Source organism: Hylobates moloch, unplaced genomic scaffold (assembly GCF_009828535.3).
Source record: "Hylobates moloch isolate HMO894 unplaced genomic scaffold, HMol_V3 SCAFFOLD_8, whole genome shotgun sequence".
In the NCBI taxonomy this organism is placed as follows: domain Eukaryota; kingdom Metazoa; phylum Chordata; class Mammalia; order Primates; family Hylobatidae; genus Hylobates; species Hylobates moloch.
In genome coordinates this window covers 121,744,480-121,761,150 of record NW_026652283.1, presented here as the reverse complement: position 1 = coordinate 121,761,150, position 16,671 = coordinate 121,744,480, and the positions used below count along the sequence as shown (strand labels likewise).

The window sequence follows — 16,671 nt, the reverse complement described above, 5'->3', positions numbered from 1 at the left end:
ATTCTTGAAAGCTTCCCTCAGCTGTAGAAATTTAGTTTCAAACTGTAGTGGTCCAAGTGCCAGCTTAAAGTTTGTGGTTTAGCGTCTTTATTGAATCCCCCCTAGCGGAAGAACCTACATTGGAGTTTTGGCTGCTCTCTGGGATTCAAATGATGAGTAGTTGGTTCCACTGGAATCTTGGCCCTCTCCTGGAGTGGGTTGAGGCACACTTTGACTTTAGGAGGCCAAAGTTAGAACCTACGTGAAGGCTTTGTCCAAAATGCCTTTCCTGCACCCCGGCATTTTCAGGTGGTGTGTGTAGACCTGACAGTACTCCACTCGTGCCTGACTTCCCAGCTGTTGGTCCCATACCACTTTAGATGCCTTTCACGGGCAAGTCCATGCTAGCCTAGGAAAATTCCTAAAATGGCAGTGTTAAACTCAGAATTAGGATTTGGATCCTCATCTTAATCATTATCCCCAGTGGTCGCTAGCTCTCCTCTGGCCAGCTAGAGGAAAATGCTGGGTTTTTCATTGCAGCTGACTTGCATTTCAGTGGTCCCAGTAAGCGCTCAAGAGGAAAGATCAGACCAGCCAAACTTGCAAGGCAGGCTGATGAGCCAAGGTACAGAAAGTACACCTGATGGATTTTTATAATGATGGCCGTAAGTCATACGAGGTGAAGCTTAATGCAATTTAGAAAGATGTGAGAAAAGGAAGAAAAGTCCTCGTGCTCACAGAAGCAAGCTCTTATTGGCAAAATTATTGTTTATAACAAGCATCTCTCTCTGATGATGCTGGGAAAAAGAAGGTGCTATCAGGGAGGAAGAGAAGGTTTGAAAGACCAGAGTGAGCAGCATATAGGCGCTTGGGTCCTTCCTTTTATTCCCACCCTCTTTTCCATTGGCTGTTGATAAACTTTCATCACTTTTTAGCTGTCTGTTGTATTTCACCACCTCCTTGTTAACCTCTGATTATAACCTGGGGGAAATTATGTTTGACCAGTACTTAATGAATCAATCTATTCCTCAAAAGTTGGTTCTGGGCACCACGGAATAAACACCAAGACCGCTCAACGTATTTTCTGAAGAGTGGATTTCATTAGAAGGCAGGTTAGTCTTGGAACTTAGTCAAAGCAGCTTTAAGTCAGTCCAGCTCCACAGATTTCAGAGATAACAGTACAAGAAAAATGATACATGGGTTGGTACAGTTAAGTGTTGAAGTGTTGACTTCCATAAAAGGACACAAATGTCAATGTACAGCAGTACCATGGGTATGTAAATTGTGTTATACAGCGAAACACTGCACAGTGATGGAAAAATCAAACTTTAACGTGCACAACAGCATGGATCCATCACAGAAATAATAAAAGAGACCAAAAAGGAGTATGTACTGATTGTTCCAATTATATGACATCCAAAACTTAGCAAAATTAACCCATGGTGGGTGACAGAGCAGAGTCAGGATTGGCGTTGAGAAGAGGGGGATATTGACGAAGAGGGGCCTGAGGAAGCCGCCTGCAGGGCGGGAAGCCCTTCTGTATGTTGAGCTGGGCCGTCATTACACAGGTGCGCACATATATGGATGAGGAGGAGCGTGAGAGAGCCGCGTGCAGGGTGGGAAGTCTTCTGTATCTTGAGCTGAGCGGTCATTACACAGGTGCACACAGATACAGACAGAGGGGCGTGAGGGAGCTGCCTGCAGGGGGAGAAGCCTTCCGTATTGAGCTGGGCGGTCATTACACAGGTGCGCACAGATATGGATGAGGAGGGGCGTGAGGGAGCCGCGTGCAGGGCAGGAAGTCCTCTATATCTTGAGCTGGGTGGTCATTGCACAGGTGCGCACAGATACAAAAATTTACCAAGTTGTACACTCAAGATTTGTGAATTTTATTCTATATAAGTTATATCTAAAATAATAATAATAATAATAAAGCTAGATTCCCTAAAACAGAGACAGCAGGTCCCGAGTCTGAGCTAGCTATAGCCATGCCAGCAGCTAGATCCATGAAAAGGTTGGGGTTGGCTTTGCCCAGGTGATCACTCGGGGACGGGGGACGTGCTGTGAATGGAAGATGTGCCTGCTCTCAGCACTGATTTTGCCTACTCTTTATTTCTACAACGCTGTCTTCAAAAGAATTACATTTCAATTTTATACCAACTATCGTGCCTCTTCATGAATCCCTCCCCACCCCCATCTGGAAAGCCTCGCCTAGCGTCCGCTCCATCTCCAGATGTTACTCACTGGCTGCCGCTAGGTGGCTGCGAAGGGTGGCAGCGTCACTGATGCCCAGCTCAGGCAGCAGCCATGTGGAGGTTGAATCCCCGGGGGATCTGCCTCTCCCTATGTGTGTGGGTCCTGGGAGTGAGGCAGTGCGGCGTGGGGCAGTTGCACACACCCCCGACTGCAGGGCTGCACCCAGACACGTTCGGTGACCCCTTCTCTACAGCCGCTTGTTGCCCTGGCACCAAGCCAACCACTCAGCATCCAGCGCATCCTCACCTCCCCTCCGGGGCGAAGCGGAAACAAGGGTATGTGCCAAAATTGGTCTGTTCAGAATTTCCCAGATTTTCCACATTTGTTCCCACTCGGGGTGAGGGGTGTGCTTCTGGTGTGACAGCTGTGGGCTGTGTAGGGTGGCAGGCATTGGCGGTGAAGTCTGTTGGCCCTCCTGACCCACACACGAGGGAGTGTGGCTTTTATAGTGAAATCTTTTTAAAATCTGTTTTATTATAAGAGGCTCTGAAAGGAAGAAATTTTATCAGAGTTTTGCGGCCTGTGTACATTCTGATACCTCTCAGAGCTCGAGCTTCTTACCCATATAGGACAAGCTGTTGTGAAATTGAGTGAGACGATGTAGCCACATGGAGTGCACCTGTTAAATGCCAGCTGCCACCGCAGTGATGGTCAGCAGCGTGGTCACCACTGTCATTTCACAATTACAGCCCAAGGAGCCCAAGGGGAAGGAGTGCCTCTCTCTGTTTTGACCTTCTCCGACTGCTGTCCTAATAACCAGTGCCCTTTCTGCAAAAACCCTGTAGACTTTTGAAACCAACAAGTGAAGGCGCTCCAAGGCCCTTGTTTTGAGAAGGGGCAAGTGTGCTAGGTAAAGGATTTCCTTGGGTGCTTACCTTCCACGGCTCCTGGGCCCCTGACTCGAAGCTGACCATCTCTGCTGATGCTGACTTAGGATTTTAAATCACTTAAAATTGAGCTGGATAGAGAAAGGGTCCTAGTTAAGCTAAGAGGGCTGCTTATTCGTGATTTTTTTTCTTCTTTCTCATGCAGAGACTGTTTATTTTAGTGGTAGCAGTATTTAGGGGTGAAGAAGGGGCAAGGAAGAGTAGTGTGCCATCAATTAATTCTATGCATGGCAGCTGCAACGCCTTCATGTCACGGGACAGGCCAATTATGTAACTGTAAACAAATTAATGTATTAAAAGTTGTCCAATTAAAGGAAAAAAACATGTATGGATGTATGTGTTTGTTATTACCCAGAAGGGAGCCATGCTGTACTTGAAAATATGCACAATTTCACATCACAAAATAACCAGTTGTTATTTGAGGGGCTGGTGTTCTGATTAGTCTTAATTTTTTTAACTCATAACATTTTTGTCCCAATCATCAACACTGTTAAGAACATGTCACTGGTGCAGTTAAGTTAAAAATGATTCAGGTCAGGAATTCCTGTCATTAACAATTTTTTATATTAAAGTTGGAAAAGTTTAAGGAAATTTAAGAACCTATTCCTTAATAGTTAAAAATAATAAGGAATTTCATATACCCCCAAATGTTAAGCATAATTAGCTTGTGGTTGGAATTTGATGGTTTAATGTTATTCAGCAAAATACAATAACATACTTTCTCGAGCAGCATTTTTACATCAACATTTCCCATTAAGACCAGTTTGTTTAGGGAATTTTTAAGCTACATCTGTATATAATAATTTTTTGAGATTCCACAGACTACGCAGTCTAATAAAACTCTAATACTTCAACTAACTTCAGACTAATGTTTATAATTATCCAGTAGATGACCAAGAATTGATATCATCTGTTGATTCCAGAAATTATGGCAGAGAAAATGCTGTCAGGAACCCAAAGAAAATCAGAGGAAATGGTACCTCTTAGAAATTCTGAATCTTTTCTACTAAGATATGTGGCTTGACTGCTTAACCCCAAAATGCCTGCTTAGAAGGTAGTTTGGGGCTGTCTTGTAATACTCATTTAGTTCCTGCCTTCTTCTGCCATAGAAACAACATGCAGAAGCAGCATTGCTTACGACTCACACTGAACCTGAAGGGGTGAAATTACATGTGATGATGGAATGTGGCCATATTAACACAGTCACAGCAGTGTGTTGCCCAATGGACAGTACTGGAGCAGTTTCCACAGAGGCATTCATGCAATATGCAGAATACAGACATTTTACACATACACTTACGATGGTCCTTTTCAGTGTCGAAAAGGAATTCATTATCTTTCAGAGTAAACATGTGCTTTGAGGTATATAACTCGGAGGTATAGAAGTTAGATCATTTAACCCGATTAGAGTGACTGGAATTATAACCTTTAACTAATGTGAGATGTAGTATAGATCTTGATAAGTGTCTTTCTGATGTTCCTATTAAAATTCATTATATAGTTCCTGCAGTTGTATAGCATCTTACAGTTTCCAACACCCTTTGCTATCCATCATCTTATTTGGAACACATAATAACCCTACGAGTTCACTGATGTAGGTAAGAAAACTGGTACCATTTCTGAAGATACACAGTGATTGTTTCGACCAGTTAAATAAGGCAAGAGATCACTAAACAATTGTTCTACAGTTATTCCTGCTTTTTTTTTTTTTTAAACTCACTTATTAAGTGAAAGAAGCCAGTCTGAAAAGGCTATACATTTTATGATTCCAACTCTATGACATTCTTGAAAAGGGAAAACTGAAGATAGTAAAAGGATCAGGGTTTGCCAGGGGTTAAGGGGAAGAAGGGCTGTGCAGGCAGAGCACAGAGGATTCTTAGGGCAGTGAAGCTGCGCTGTGTCATGCTACAGTGGTGGATCCATGGCTTCATACATTTGTCCAAACCCACAGAATGTACAGCACCAGATGTCAACTGTAGGCTCTGGCTGATAATGATGGGTCAATGTAGATTCATCAGTTGTAACCAATGCACCACTCTGGTGCAGGATGTTGATCGTAGGGGAGGTGGCTGTGTGTGTGCCACGGAGGGGGGATATGGGAACTCTCTGTACTTTTCTGTCAGTGTTGCTGTGAACCTAAAACTGCTCTAAAAAACATAGTCGTTTAAACAAACGTTTACTACATATGAAAAGGAACAAGTAAAGCAACAACAACAAAATGTTATTGTTTAGTTTCAGATTGCACCAGTAAACCTAGCCAGCCCTGACTAGGGTCTTCCGATGGTTACATAGTTAAAAGTACACTAGCACCCCGGGAGAATAACTTCAGAGGCATGCTGGTCTAATGGTAATTGCGTCGACTTCACACGTCAACATTTTTTTAAAAAGGAGATTTTCTTGGATCTGATCATGGCCAAGATACCTCTTCTTTTGGTATAGAATGCCTTTATTCAAACAACGGGAGGACAGGAACATAACCCTTTGCTGTAGTTTAGCTAAATTCCTGAGGCTGGCTGGGGCCAGAAACAAAATCCCTGAAATGGTCTCAATTTTTTTTTTTTTTTAACCACTCCCTTTTTCCTTCTGGTTGGTGTTCTTGGGGCCTACGAGGCCTCTCAGGCAGAGGGGAACTGGCAGTTTCCCCATTCCCTTTTGGCACTTCTTGAACAGAAAAGCGAATGTCAGACGGTCCTTATAAAGTCCCACGTGATTCAGCCACTGAGGATGGCCCTGGCTGTGGATTTACATGTAAGACAACTTCATGGCATACTTTCCCCTTTTGCTGTTGAATATAACTACCAAGATATGCTTTGGGCAGACAAAATAGAAATCTTTCATGTGTAGCATGTCCAGCTGGATACTGTTAGTGACATACAGAGACGAGCCCACAACTCAGGTTTAACCTTCGTCCCTGAAATTTGCTGGAACAGTCATAATGAAGGTGCTAATATATTTCCTGAAATACTGAGTACTTCAGACAGGGAGACATTGGTGGTATCTAGTAGCCTTGTGATAAGACCCATATTAAACTAATAGTAGTCTTATCACCAGATTAAGCCACCTGGATAGCCCACCTCAAGTCATCAAGAGTGTTAACATGGGAGTAAGTGTGACAAATGCCCAGGTGGTCTGGACTAAATGTGACAAAATTGAGAAATAGACCCTACAAGAGCTGGATTTTAAAAAGACAGAGAAAAAAAAAAATGGAAAGGCTGGCTGCTTGCTTCCTTTTAAGACTTTGTTCATGTTCTCACCCGCAAAAGCCAATTATGATTATAATTAATTGGCCCACTGAAAATGATTCCTTCTCTATGAGACATTGTCAGCATGATAAAATAATCCATTTCCCAAGACTTCTATGTCTTAGTATCTCATCTCTTTAAAAAGCTCCATTGTCCATAAAAAATTATAAAATTACATATTTTTAAATGACAGGTAATTTTTAATGTATATTTTTAATTTGGTTGTTGCTTTTTAAAATAGTAAAATATTAAATATCAACTATGAATATTTTGTGGTGGTAAGTTGTCCGGTTAATGTAAAGATTCCAAAAATAATTCACAGACATGTGAAAAGTTGCTCAGAGGGAGAACCAGTCTGATTTTGGAGAAAGTAATTACCATCAGAGGAGCCCTCAGGGGGAGCGGGAGAGCCCACGAGTTTCAGTCAGGTTCTAGATGAATTGCAAAGAGAAAGGTTTTAGCTGGTTGCAGGAGGGGCTCTGGTAAAAGGATTAAGTCCAGTTCTCAGGAGTTTTCTAATTGGTTTCACATCTTTTGTCAACTGGTGCAAGGAAGGATTAGGACAGAAAAGAAAGGTGATTTCATGGAGAAATATCTAATTAAAATATTAAAGACAGTCGGCTGGCACACCTGACCTACAGTCCAGGCGGTGGTAGGCAGAGTTCCTTCCCCTTTTTTTAAACCACACATAAAACAGTCATGTTAATTCCAACAAATGGCTCAAACTGTTATTCTAAACCACCACCCAAGATTTTTTTTTTTTACTGTTTTTATTTACATGAAATCATTCAACCTCACATCATTTTTTTTTAAGCACTAACATAATGCAAGTGCCAGGCCATTTTTGTTGATCCCATCTGTAGAATGTTAGATGGACAATGACACTCAAATAGTTTCCAAAGTCTAATAGTGGGAAGGGAAGGCCACATGGAACTTCCCTGAGACTGAATTTCATCGTCCTGCCTTTAAAGTGGTGTACTGTGAAATCCAGCATTTCACCCTGTCAACTTCCAGAACAGGGCTGTAACTAGAAGTAAGGTTTGTAAGAATATGCCATCTATACTTCCTCTTTATTATAACATAATTTGTGAGGGGGTTTTGTCCTTTTGTCCTTTTTTTTTTTTTTTTGAGACAAGATCTCACTGTGTCGCCCAGGCTGGAGTACAGTGTTGCCATCCTGGCTCAGTGCAGCCTCTGCCTCCTCAGTTCAAATGATCCTCCCACCTCACCCTCCTGAGTAGCTGGGACTACAGGCATGTACCACCACGCCTGGGTGATTTTTGTATTTTTTGGTAAAGACGGGGTTTCATCATGTTGGCCAGGCTGGTTTTGAACTCCTGAGCTCAAGCGAGCCACCCGCTTCGGCCTCCGAAAGTGCTGGGATTACAGGCATGAGCCACTGCACCCAGCCACATAAATTTGTTTTTAGTCTTCTTGACTATTAAATAGTTGTACCAATTATACCAATTGCACCAATTCTATTACAAGGTGGAATTTCTTATCATTCCTTTACAAACAGGATATTCCCAGTTGCTTGTTTTTGCTTGTTTTCTTAGCAGCCTCAGCACCATCCTCACATAGAAAGGCTGGCATCTCACCTATCTAGAGGTGAGAACAAAGCTGTGCTCTCCGCAACTGGAATCTGTCAAGTCTGCTGTGGGGACTTGGTATTTCAGGCCTGATGCTGGCCTAGGAGTGCCCTGCACTCGTCTTAAGATCGTAGTCCCAGTGGGCGAGAATTGCTGCCAAGACTAACCAGGGGCGTCAACCAGTGACTTAACTTCTCAGGCTCACTTTTTTTTTATTTTTAATAAAAACAAATTATTAAAGACGTAATTTAAAATATGTACTATATAATTACTACAGCATATACAGTGTTTACATACATATAGGCATTAAATATTAAGAATGTTTATTTCAGAATCATATAATTATACCTGATATTTACTTTTTGTCATTCTTTGTATATTCTCTATTTTTTGCAATATCCATATGTTACTTGGGTAATAGGAATAGCAACCATTCAGAAATAGTTCTAATTCATTTTCCTTTTATAAAAGGGTTTCCGTGTAGTGACCAAGGACTTAACATCATCCCCACCCCACAGTCCCTCACACGCCTGACTCCCTTTGCACTGTGTTTAATTTCTCATTTCATTCATTTACCCTTCTGTGCAGCACATGCGAGCTGCTGCTACAGTACACATTCTGACCAAAGCATAGTGTCCCCCTGGGGCAAGTCTTTTGGGAATTGTCTTTTTTTATTTTTTAATTTTTTAGGGTCTCATTTTGTTGCCCAGGGTGGAGCACAATGGCAACATCATAGTTCACTGCAGCCTTGACCTCCTGGGCTCGGGCAATCCTCCCACCTCAGCCTTCCAAGTAGCTGGGACCACAGCTGCGTACCGTTGTAGAGATGGGGTGTCACTCTGTTGACCAGGCTGGTCTTGAACTCCTGGCCTCAAAGTGTCCTCCCATCTCGGCCTCTCAAAGCTCTAGGATTGGAGGTGTGAGCCACTGTACCTGGCTTTAGGCATTTTCTTCCCCCTCTGACTTCTTCTAGGCACCTAGAACCAACACTGCCTGGACACGTGTAGGCCCTTGTTAAATATTTTTTGAACAAATAAATAAACTTTCATGGCTCCTGCCCCAAACTGGAAACCTCACCTAGGAGGGGTGGGCGGGGTCGTGTGGTGTTCACTCACTTACGCTAATGAACTGAGAAATAACGCACTTCTGCCCAAATTCATATTCATTCACACTCCTCTCAGCAGTTTTCTGCAGTCTTCCCAGCCCCACGGAAAATTCTGCTGTTGTCAGAGGAGGGGATATGCGTGCTTTCCCGTGTTTGCTTTACCGCTGGGCAGTCCATACAAGGCTACTAAACTGCAGAGGGTGCTGGTGTTAGCATGTGCTGTGTTTATAAGGGACTTAAAAAAATATACAGGCTTGCATCCACCATACCTACCGTACTTGCGTACTAGAGATATTCCCGGGGCAAAATGAGGTGAGATGTGGAAGGTGCTTTAAGGTGATTCAGAGATACCCTGTTACGATTGCTGCCTTAGTGATGAATGGTGTGGCTGCAAAGTTCAGTGGCTGTCTTTATATCAGAATAATTCTAGAATAATTTAGGAGAGAATTCTCATTGTTAGGTTCCTTCAAGCCAAAGGAGGATGTAGTGAAAAGAGAATAGGTGTTGGCTGTCTAGATGGGCCCTGTTTAATTAGAGTCGACCGTATCAACTGCCAAATGAAGCCAATCTTACAGGGTTATCCTATAGAACAAATATATGTTTTATATATTTAATATGATACATATGTGTGTGTACACACACACACACACACACACATACATATATACAGGGAGAGATAGAATGGTTTGCCTGCTGACTTGCCATTAAGTACCGTAAACATCCTGCAAATTGTGAACAGCTAATTGGAAAACAGTCTGTCCGTGTTCATGATTCATTGTATGCATCCTCTAGATCTCAACTCAGGAAATCCACAAAGCTGACCAGGCCCTGCTGTCATTTTGTGGCCAGATATGGAAAGATACAAACCACCTCCTTTCTTCCCTGTCAAAACAGTTGTGCCACATCCTCCCTCTCTTCCTCATCTTGACTGACTCCCTCACAGGTGGTGTCTCTGTCTCTCCTGCCCCTGCCCCCACACACACCTTTATTTACCTCAGTCTTTCAAATTTTGCTCTTTGTTGGTAAGCACAATCTTCCTTCCAACCTCTTGTCATGTCATTTGTGGGCCAGGAAAGATCCTGATTATGCTATAATGCCACTGTATGTGTTTTAAAAAGAAGGAAAGCTGTACATTTGATTTTAAATTTGGCATTTTAAATAAAGGGCTGGTAAAAAATCTCCAAGTGCTAATCTCCAAGAAAGGGATGGAAGACTGGGGAAGGAGAATCTACTTCCTATTTCCACCATTTTAATAGCCTGACATTTTTTTTACCTTGCCCATATCTTACTTTCGTAACATTTTTGTTTTATTTTTTAAATTACTCCCATGACGGTAGAGTTGATTTGGAACTGTTGTTTTTCAATTTTAAATATACAAAATTTCAGTTATTTTATGGATTAAAATAAGCACCATGGACCATCCTGAGCATCTGATCACCATTGGTAAGACCATTATCCTTCTCAAGTTCCATCTACGGTAACTGGCTTACAGATAAACTTGTGCATTATAACCTGTTTGACAACTATAAAGAGCCATATTGATTAAAATCAGAAGATTTTCAGAGTTCAGTATTGAGACTATATGGATTATCTAGTGTCTCAATAGAAGCTAAGGTTATGGAAATCCATTTCCTAGTTGTAAACTCTGCAAGCAAATAATCATCTCCCCGTAGTATGATATCTAAATAGTTAATCCAGTATGTCAGACAACCCCATTTAGTAAACAAAGACTACTTGACCATAGAAAACAAATGATATATGTATAATATATAATCCGTATAGAACAAACATGTATTATATTTTATATACTGTATAGGCACATATCATACTATACGTATACATATTGCATAAGAGATATAGTAAACTATATTTGTATTTTCCAAAATTAAATATGTTACACTTCCCCTACCATAGTGAAACTGTCTCTTCTACATTCCTTACTACATTCCTTGCTATACTGTAATACTAACACTGAGCGCAATCATATTTCGCCACTCAGGATGTAACCAGCAGACACAGTAATAGTTCTTGTCCTCCACTACCACAGGACACCAGTGGCTGTGAATGGGATGGGATTTTTTTCTTTCCTCTAATGAACCAAGCCCTGGGTTTTATTGTTGTTGTTTTAATATACAGCTATTGAGTGTTTTGCAGCCACACACGACAACACACACACACACACACAGTCCCTAGCAAGGGCAGAGTGGGGCTGGCAGGCTGGGTTCGTCTGTGAGCCTCTCACCATCCATTTCTCCCGGTGAAAGCAGCTATGTTTGAAGAGCATAACTGCATGGTTTCCTATGCATTGATTCGTGAGTAGTAGCTCTCATATCTTATTAAAAAGATACACTATTATTACTTTTAAAGAAAGAAAAGGATTGCAATTCACATTTACAGTTTCCAGCCTGTTCTTGTGTCGTTTAAAAAACAAACAAAGAAAAAAAAGACGGCAGAGGAAATGTTTGCCTCAGTAGCAGGCATCAACTTTATTTTTGAAATCATTCTGTTTTAACGTGTTCATAGACTCTGCAGTTGTTTATAGGTATGAGGCACTCATCAGTGTGAAATAGTTATTTCCTTTCCATATTTCCTCTTATCGGGGGGAAAAAAAAATCCCTGTGGTCTCCTAGCAAAATACAATCCGTTTTGCTAAATTATTTGTGAGTTTTTATAAAGTGTGTTTAATATCACCAGGGCAGAGGTTCAGACTAGTTGCAGGATTAGCAGGAGAGACGTAGTATGAGTAGTGTTTGGTCCACTGCAGTGTGTTTCGTGTGCTAGCGATCATGAGTTTATCTTATCCTTGTTTAACTACTGCACAGCGAGTAAGCTGTCCTGTATTGTTCCATTCATATTCCTCTGAGTTCATTCAGAAGCCTGACACTTCCTTTGCCAGACGGATTAAAGGGGCAGCGTGGGACCTTTTGATGATGTGAAACCTGCTTTCTTAGTCTAAGCTCCCTAGGCTATGCTGACCACTCAGAGGTTGAACTACTATTTATTTGCCCTAAAATGAACCAGAAACTTGGTCTTAATTTCCTTCCTGTCAAATGTTTTAATTTCCTAAAAGTGTACGGATTTTGTAGTGGGTTGTTTTTCAGTCTTTCATTTTTAGTGCTGATCCAGGAGAGAAAGGAAATATGGAAACATTTTTTTCAAAAAATAGCTCAAAAGAAAATATGTAAAACCATGAAAAACACAGAATTGTGCTGCTGCTTTCTGTGCTGATTAAATCAGTGGGTGTTAGGTTGTCATGATAACCCTTTAGCTGTGTGGCTTATCATTCCATTGTATATTATTTTCTTCGTCAGGAGAAAATCAGTGTTTATTGTCACAGGTGACAAAACACAGGAAAAAAACAAACAGCGAGGTTACATTTAATCACTTTAGGTGGGTTTCATCTTTGCTTTTTTGTTTTCATTCCCAAGTCAGAAGCTGTAAACTGAGCGAGAGTGCAAATTGCCTTTTTCAGGTGCACCTCGCTGAGATAGGCTGGGAGAACAGGTGTGGAGCCCGTGAAAAGATAAACATTAAGTCATTCTTGGTGAAACAGTATTTAGCTAGACAGCTGAAGACGAACTTTTGAAATACCATTGTGCTACTGCTGTTCAAATATTGACTAAGTGAACCTGGAAAGGAAGAAATTTTGGTCGCCTAACACAGAATTCCTTGTCTTTTTCTATCTTCAAATGCTATCTCAAAGACCCAAGAGAAGGGGTAGTTTACCTAAGAAAGAAATATGAGCTTTGCTTATGGAGTTTCAGGTATACCTAATGTAGGCTTAATTAAGCAAATACAATTAGCAACCTTGCATTTGGCATAGCATTCTTTTATGTTTCCTGGCTGTTTCTTCTAGGAGATGACTTGCCCGTCGGGCAGATTAGAATATTTACTGCAATGCGTCTTTCGTGCCTCACTGTGACTCTAACCACGGTAGCTGTGGGAAAGCCATTAAACATCAGCATGACGATTTACAAAGAAATAGGAAGTTCAAGTTAAGCAGATATTTAGGATGTAGTTTGCCTTCCACATATTTCAACCTGTGTTGCTGCATACTTTTTAAGCTTAGCATAATTATTCACACAGCTATGAATTTTAGAAGATGTTTAAAAGCGCACCACAGTGACCTGGGAAAGGAGGGAAACTTACTGAAGCGCTTAGCCAGGAGCTTAAAAAGACATTGCTAGTGAGTTTTACATTACATGAAATCTACATTTGATAGGTCATTTTGGTAAGTTTGTGCTGTTTTAAATGACTCCTCTTGACACAGTAACCGGTGGTGCTGGGAACATTCATTCACATTCATTCGTTTAAGCTCATGACTCAAATAATAACTTAGTCGTTTCCTCTCTGAAGGTAGGGGAGGTAATGAGGAGCACAGATGAGGCTCCAAGATCCGTTCTGAGATTCAGATAAGGTGTCCTAGCAAAAGGCTTACGGTGAAATGAAAGTGAGAAAATAATTGTGCTTTGTGCTTTTCTAGGGTAATGTGTCAAATGAGGCTCACCAACTTTTAAAAGACTTTATATAGCTTTAGATAATCACATTCCCTGCCATGTAAGCATTGTGATGTAATGGCATCATCATGCTACTTGATTAATTTATGCATTTTGTTTAAAATTCCTTTAGAATATGTATAGTCCATATAAAGAAAATTCCAGGGTCGTTTTGGGTTTTGTATAAATAGCTCCCATGTTTACATGTGAAAAAAAATTATTTGTGAAAGAAAAACAGAGGTTTCAATATCCTATTTTGGTTACGTCTCCATAAAATGTCTAGGAAACAGTGGGATCATCTGTGAAACAGTGGAATCACCCCAAGAACAAACTGTCAGACTGTCCTGTCGTGGCATGACTCGAACATAACCGTCCCACGTGGGGACGCATTCCGCACCGATTGCTGGAACTGACGGGGGCTGCAGTGCTGAATACCTTTGGGACGCTTGGGAACTGTGCCCCTGTTTACAGATGGCAAGCCCTTAGCGGTAGGGCCCTGAGATTCTGAGAAACATAAGGTCTGCATTATTTAATTTCCTCTCATCTACCAAGAGTCACAACCGATTTTAGTAAATAAATTCAGGAAACTGGCAAAGCACTTTACTCCATCCATTATGCCTCAGTCATCAGCATGGTTGTCACGGTCTCCCTGGCTCACGGGCTGCTGTGGCTCACAGGCTTCCCTCACTTGCCTGCAGCCAGCTGAGAGCCTCCCTGGTGATGGGTGTTACTGAGCTTAAACGATGTAAACAAACAGAACGGCACACAAGTTGTGCAGGGAAGTGTATTTCCTCTACCTTGTTAATAAAGATTTCTAACTTGAGAGATTTTCTGTATTGACTCTGGCTTTCTTTCCAAATAATTATTTTAACCCTAGGGACTACCCACACACCCTAGGATAGAATAAAAGAAACCATCTTTCATTTGAGGGTACCAGCAACCCGCTCTGCAGCTCTAATCCTCTTTCTCCTCCTCCTTCTTTTTTTTTTTTGGTTGTTAAAACCTGAGCTGCTGCCAAGCTGATCTTAATAGCATGAATTGTTCGCAAAGACAGATGGATTTTTTTCCTACCTTCATTAGCCACTGAGTGTTGTTTTCCATGATGTTCTCCAGTACTTGCAGCCTCTGCACCGAGTCATCGTATTCGAGCGGCGCGTCCCTCTGCACAGCATTGGACACATAGGGGCTGGAGGCAGAGCGGCAGTTGTCCATCTCTGGCAGGAGGAAAGTGTAGCTGCAGGACCCATGCTGGACCTGATATTGCTTCTTTCCTATGCTGTCCATGCTCTTCCGAAAGTTGTTATAGGCTGCAGCCAAGATAAGATCACAGCTCAGAGTAAAGAAAACAATCTGCCACATTCTTTCTTCAGTAATAAACCAGCAGCTTAGCAAACTTGAAGGCACACACACATCCAGAGTCCCGATCTGCTGCCGTCTAAAACTCAGGGCTACTACGCTGCCATGGCTGGGTCTGTCAATGAAAGTCTTCTCTTTCCTCTTTTTCCAGTAGCAAACCTAGTTTTTAGTGCTGTGTTCTCTCCAGGCATGCAGTAAACTGTCAGATTGCAGTGGGAAGAACAGTCCTGCTCACTTGGGAGGGCTGTGTCCGCTTTTACAGAGCAGCTTTCACGGTCCTTTGTTCCTCTCTCCCCAGATCCTACAGTGTCAGTATCCGAATCAATCACTTTCCTTTCCTTATATGATAAGTTGATAAGAGCAGCCAGACATGTGTAGTGGGCTGCTCCGCCCTCCTGGCTTACCCGTTATCTTCCTGTAGGGGGTCACTAGCCAGGCAACAGGAAAAATCAGAGCAGAATGCCTGCCGTCCAACCAGGACCCATGCTGCAGAAACCCTCTGGGAAAAACCGATCTGTCACAGGACCCCTGGGCATTTCCTAGGCACCACCCCAATTAAGTATTTCCTAGAGAGAGCAGTTGATCTCTTTTGTCTGAAACAGATTTTGCCGTGCTAAGCTGGCAAAATATCTGAGGTAATAACTTTAATGTTAAAGTACAATGAAAGTTCCTGTTTTTTCCTTTAGGAATAAAAATACTACAAATAGGTCAGGACTTCGGTTTATTTTTGTTATTACAAATAAAGAGGAAGAAGTTTGGCTCTTGTAAACGTGTGCCTTTGCAGAGGGAAGAATAGATTCATTGATATTAGTTGATTCTTGAACCACTAGCCAAGTTACAAGATTTTCATTTCAGAACAGTTGAATAGAAAGATCTTCTGTTATTAAGTCACGTTAGAAACATCAGTTTCTGAGCTCTGACCTTTATTCTTTAAAAAAAATCCACTTGGATATTCACACTAAAAATACACTGTACTGATTAAGTTCATTACATTACAACAGAGAAATTAGAATTTAAGTGTCTGTGTAGAAAGAGGAACACAAACTTTTTTTTTTTTTTTTTTTTTTTGAGATGGAGTCTCGCTGTGTTGCCCAGGCTAGAGTGCAGTGGGGCAATCTCGGCTCACTGCAACCTCCGCCTTCCGGGTTCACGCGATTCTCTTGCCTCAGGCTCCTGAGCAGCCGGGATTACAGGCGCATGCCACCACACCCGGGTAATTTTTATATTTTTAGTAGAGACGGAGTTTCACCATGTTAGGCTGGTCTCAAACTCCTGACCTTGTGATCGACTCGCCCTTGGCCTCCCAAATTGCTGAGATTACAGGTGTGAGCCACCGTGCCTGGCCCACAAACTTCTTTATTGTATCAGAATTTGTTGACATCTCAGCATTTTGTAACACATTATCAATTACATTAGTGCCCCTTGGTATTAAACTCGGGCAAGTCACTTCCCTGTTTTAATGAAGCTCTAATGTCCTCATCTGTGCAATTCAAGGGGTGCACTCACAAGATTTTTCAACTTCAATCCTATGGCTCTGTAAGTTCTACGAGTCACTTCCTTTAACAACTAAAACTTAATACTTCAGAGATTAATAATATGTTAAGTCACCAGCCCAAGTGTACATAGGGAAAGAGCGCCCTGCCTTTGCTGCAGTTTATCTCTCAAGGTACAAGGTTTGTTATTCCCAGTGAGCGCTGAATATTTGGTACCCTGACTTAACAGACCACACCTACCCATAAAAGATCTTTATTTTTTACTAAG

The 16,671-nt window shown here is 41.7% G+C and overlaps 2 protein-coding genes across 8 annotated transcripts in view; one reads left to right on the top strand and one right to left on the bottom strand.

Moving 5' to 3' along the window:
* The window catches only part of ANGPT2 (angiopoietin 2), a 62,889-nt gene extending 47,519 nt beyond the window's left edge, over positions 1-15,370 (bottom strand). For both annotated transcript variants that reach the window (XM_032162516.2, XM_032162517.2), the window contains exon 1: positions 14,626-15,370. In XM_032162516.2, the coding sequence (XP_032018407.1) occupies positions 14,626-14,913 (288 nt within the window). In that variant the 5' untranslated portion in view covers positions 14,914-15,370. The remainder of the gene's footprint in view (positions 1-14,625) is intronic.
* MCPH1 (microcephalin 1) overlaps positions 1-16,671 on the top strand; it is a 238,303-nt gene that overhangs the window by 141,178 nt on the left and 80,454 nt on the right. The gene's annotated exons all lie outside the window — the stretch shown is intronic.